Source organism: Ylistrum balloti, unplaced genomic scaffold, assembly GCF_031769215.1.
Source record: "Ylistrum balloti isolate Yb309-2 unplaced genomic scaffold, AGI_CSIRO_Ybal_v1 Utg370046, whole genome shotgun sequence".
In the NCBI taxonomy this organism is placed as follows: domain Eukaryota; kingdom Metazoa; phylum Mollusca; class Bivalvia; order Pectinida; family Pectinidae; genus Ylistrum; species Ylistrum balloti.
In genome coordinates this window covers 189430-193809 of record NW_026782101.1, presented here as the reverse complement: position 1 = coordinate 193809, position 4380 = coordinate 189430, and the positions used below count along the sequence as shown (strand labels likewise).

The window sequence follows — 4380 nt, the reverse complement described above, 5'->3', positions numbered from 1 at the left end:
TGTTTCGCCTGTTACACTATATCTTTGTGACCTAGTTAACGAACGCGGAATCCCTCTGGTTTTCTTACTACACACACAGATGAAGTAAAGCAGGGGACTTTCCATGTTTTCTATTTTAAGATATCCGGCCTTTTATTGCACAGAAGCGTTACATGTGAAAGGGAGTGGGCGATTTGCAAGAAGAGGTAAGTTTGATTCTCTCAGTATGAAAATTGACCGGAAATGTTATTTGTTTGATAATATTGATTTATTTACATAAACAGTGCATTTTATTAACGTAACGGAGTGGCGCCACGATATGACAACATATTTCAACCTAGAAAACATGATATGTACATTTTATTTACAATAATTGTTGAAACAGAATTCGGATATCCTATACCTGGAGGGTTAATCGATACCTGTCCTTCATGGTTGATAACACCGAGGAATATAAACATTTTAACTTGATATAGAGGTTGAAACATCCAGCTATTGAAACATCCAGCTATTGAAACGTCTCTGTTGACTGCATAGTGTACTTACTTGCCATCAATCAGATTGTAATGAAAATGTGAACCAACAGATTTATACAAATATTGAGGTTAACAACTGTGCATATTGCATTACAAGTTTTATGTAATTTTATAAATCATTAGGTATTTTACACAATAGCTAATTTCGGAATGTAAAGTCATCCCGATTTACATGTAGATATATATCTATGTACTTTGACTTATATAAATGTTATTACAAACATTCTGGTATTCCGCTTTAACTTAATGCTGTATCTCGTGAACGGGTAATGTGTTTAAAGTCAGGTACATATCGGGACAAGGTTACAATATCAGTAGACAGTTGAGCTATGAGTAATACCATATATATAGTTTAGGCATATTTATCACGCGTGGGCGTGCGTCAATAAAACAGCGTCAGAAAGGAGTGTCTCTACAGTCCAATGTACACACACTTGTCTTCCTGACTTGGCACCACACGTACTTGTAGCTACCAGTATTACATGGCGCTTTCGGGCCATTATGTCTCGTATAGAAGCATTCTTAATTAGTGTGCAGATAACACCAACATATAATATAAGTAAATCCAGCCATTATCTTGAACTTTATTTTCATGTCATAGAAAAATGCGAGAGTTTACCCTAAATAAACTACATTGAAACTGGGCAAAATGAAACCCCGCACCATTTCGTTTTAAAACTGAAGGCACAAGCGAAGTAATTTCATTTGTTTAAGGGAGGGGGAAAAGTTACCAATCACAGGCTGATTCGCTCCTTTTGAAGATTACAAAGGAGCGACACACACCATACTGTTATGCGACCTCGAGATTCGTTTGATGAACATCAAAGGATCGAGCTAGTCTTTTCGTGTTGTCCAAAAGGTGTCGCACCTGGAACCTTCAGCTTTCCACGGCAATAGGTGTAGAGAGCTAAAGTGGTTACCCCTGGAGAATGCAGTATGAGAAAATATCGCTTACAGACAGTTATAAAATGTCAGTTTCAGTCCTCTAAAATTCCACTATTTTTTTTACTATAAGTTTTCTTAAGTATTAAGACCATCTCTCAATTAAGACCGGTTTTTAAAAAAGTCCAAAATTTCATTCATCTTTAAATGACGTAAATAAGTTTTGATGAAGTCGACCTCTTCATATTGAGCTGAAACTGATATGATAAAACACCGCCCTTCATATTGAGCTGAAACTGATATGATATAACACCGCCCTTCATTATTGAGCTGAAACTGATATGATAAAACACCGCCCTTCATATTGAGCTGAAACTGATATGATAAAACACCGCCCTTCATATTGAGCTGAAACTGATATGATATAACACCGCCCTTCATTATTGAACTGAAACTGATATGATATAACACCGCCCTTCATATTGAGCTGAAACTGATATGATAAAACACCGCCCTTCATATTGAGCTGAAACTGATATGATATAACACCGCCCTTCATTATTGAGCTGAAACTGATATGTTATGATATAACACCGCCCTTCATTATTGAACTGAAACTGATATGTTATGATATAACACCGCCCTTCATTATTGAACTGAAACTGATATGTTATGATATAACACCGCCCTTCATTATTGAGCTGAAACTGATATGTTATGATATAACACCGCCCTTCATTATTGAGCTGAAACTGATATGATATAACACCGCCCTTCATTATTGAGCTAAAACTGATATGTTATGATATAACACCGCCCTTCATTATTGAGCTGAAACTGATATGTTATGATATAACACCGCCCTTCATTATTGAGCTGAAACTGGTATGTTATGATGAGATAACCCTGTAAATATATAACACAAACACAAACTATAACGATGAAATCCCTCCTCATCAATGATTGCTAAAATTAATTTTGATGAAACTCCTGTATCATTAGGCTCAAACAAATACGTTTTGATGAAATCCCCCACGTAACTGAACTCAAACAAATATGTGTTATAGAATGGTTCTTTTCGGAAAGGGCTCAGTCGAAAACATGGTCGAGTCGGTGCAGGACAAACAAATCCGTAACTGTGTATGAAAATTTGAAGTGGTAATTTCCTCTGGAACTTAATAATGCTCATATCATGCTGTTATCATTGAGGATGACACAATTTCTCTTTCAGATTTTGCAACTGACAGAAGTGTTGCTAGTGTGAACTAGATCTCCAACCTGTATCAATGGCCTGCTCAGGTTGTCCGCTCATCGGTCAGTCCTCCCTCACTAAATACAGGAACTTCAAGGTGCTTCCCGCTGGCAAGTGCTACCATGTCAGCTTTCTCCACGATCATTCAATACGTTGTAAAGCGTGGGTTCATACCGCGATCACCGAACTGAGCAAAGAGGGGTTCAAGTGCTTCGACCTCAATCGTGATGGTATCCCAAAGCTCTCGCTTCAAAAACAAAAAATCAATGCGTTTAAAAGATCGAAAACAGTAATAGTTCTGCTTACAGAAAAGTGTTTAAAGAATAGAACATTTCAGCGAGATTTGGATATTTTGACGGCAGAGGATATATTTCATTGTGGTGAGAATTTATATGAGAAGATTTTACCACTTTGGTTGGACATCGTTGAACTCCCCGATTCGTTGTCATACGTGCAGGCACTGGATGCTAGCTCGTCGCGCGACATATGGTGGGATAGACTAGTTCTTGCAATAGATTTTGAAAGGATGGATTACTCCGGTAATGAACCCGACGACATAACTGCATTTAGTGAAGAATTTGAAAAAATGACAAATAAATTAAAGTTACTTGGTAGACGTCAGATTTCAAATTTGTTACACAAACCGGTGGTTCTTGAATTGTACCACTTTCTGGCGCAATGCGCTGATGAACGTGTGCTCCTGACCGTGATGGAATCCAACGGCGTTTATATAATAGACAGGGGTGTGTACCCTGTCGGACTTCGGTGCTCGTTGGAGTCTTGTGACCAATATATGACTATTGACCAACTGACCTACATGTATAAGCGCGATGCACCAGATGGGGCATGGATGCACCTTGACATAGGTCATGGTAAATGGGAAAGAATTGAAATAAACTTGTGCATGCTGTGGGATCTTCCTGGCACTTGTCATACGGAAACCGTATTCGTAAAGTTACCACAGGTGCGAGATATGGTGTTTGTTGTACACGCGGACTTCAAACAACAAGGTGTATCAGATTTACAAACTTGTGGACAATGTCGATTTTCCCGTAGGGAAACACAATGCTTGGAAAACAGTCAGGAGGCATGTCTTACCCTCATCTTGGAGAAGCAATTAGGAAAGAAGCACTATGCGTACTACTTTGTACCATTTTCTGGGACTGATACAAACGCATTGGAAGAGGCCAAACAGATACTGAATTTGTAATATACATCACCCATGTGATCACCCTTTTCCCCAAAACTTGCAGCTGATGAACAGACCACATTACTGTGTTGTATGATGTCGTTTCTTTTGTTAAATTTATGCACGACATTATCATTTAATTACAAACACAGTTTGGACTGTGTTTTTACTCAATATGAGCAATGGTTAACAATTTCAGTAAACCATCGTTGCGCAGATGGAAATTTATAGTGGACCCCAGTAAATATGATAATTTGTTTCTACAATAACCGATTTGATTTAACTTTAACACCTTGTTGGCGAACTTTTCAAATTTCTATCCTCATGTAAATATTTTTTTAAAAATTTATGTGCGCTGGTATGTATTTAAGTTGTGTTGATATGCCTGACGATTAGCGACATTTTGTTTCTTCCTCGATTACCCGAGGCAATAGTCTCGTAAAAAGTACGACACAACTCAAGGAGCCTGCTACAGACCTGTGCTTCTGAATGACAACAAATAATGTAATATGAATTCTATCCTTTTGTCACCATTGGTAAAC

At 37.9% G+C, this 4380-nt stretch overlaps 1 protein-coding gene across 1 annotated transcript; it reads left to right on the top strand.

The window, feature by feature from the left end:
* The first annotated feature begins 2656 nt into the window (after window positions 1-2656).
* LOC132549196 (uncharacterized) lies at window positions 2657-3885 on the top strand. Its single transcript, XM_060213112.1, has one exon. The coding sequence runs from the start codon at window positions 2684-2686 to the stop codon at window positions 3857-3859; it is 1176 nt and encodes a 391-aa protein (XP_060069095.1). The 5' UTR covers window positions 2657-2683; the 3' UTR covers window positions 3860-3885.
* The last annotated feature ends 495 nt before the right edge of the window (window positions 3886-4380 follow it).

Coding starts and splice junctions, on each gene's coding strand:
- LOC132549196 (XM_060213112.1), top strand. CDS start 2,684: ATGGCCTGCTCAGGTTGTCCGCTCATCGGTCAGTCCTCCCTCACTAAA.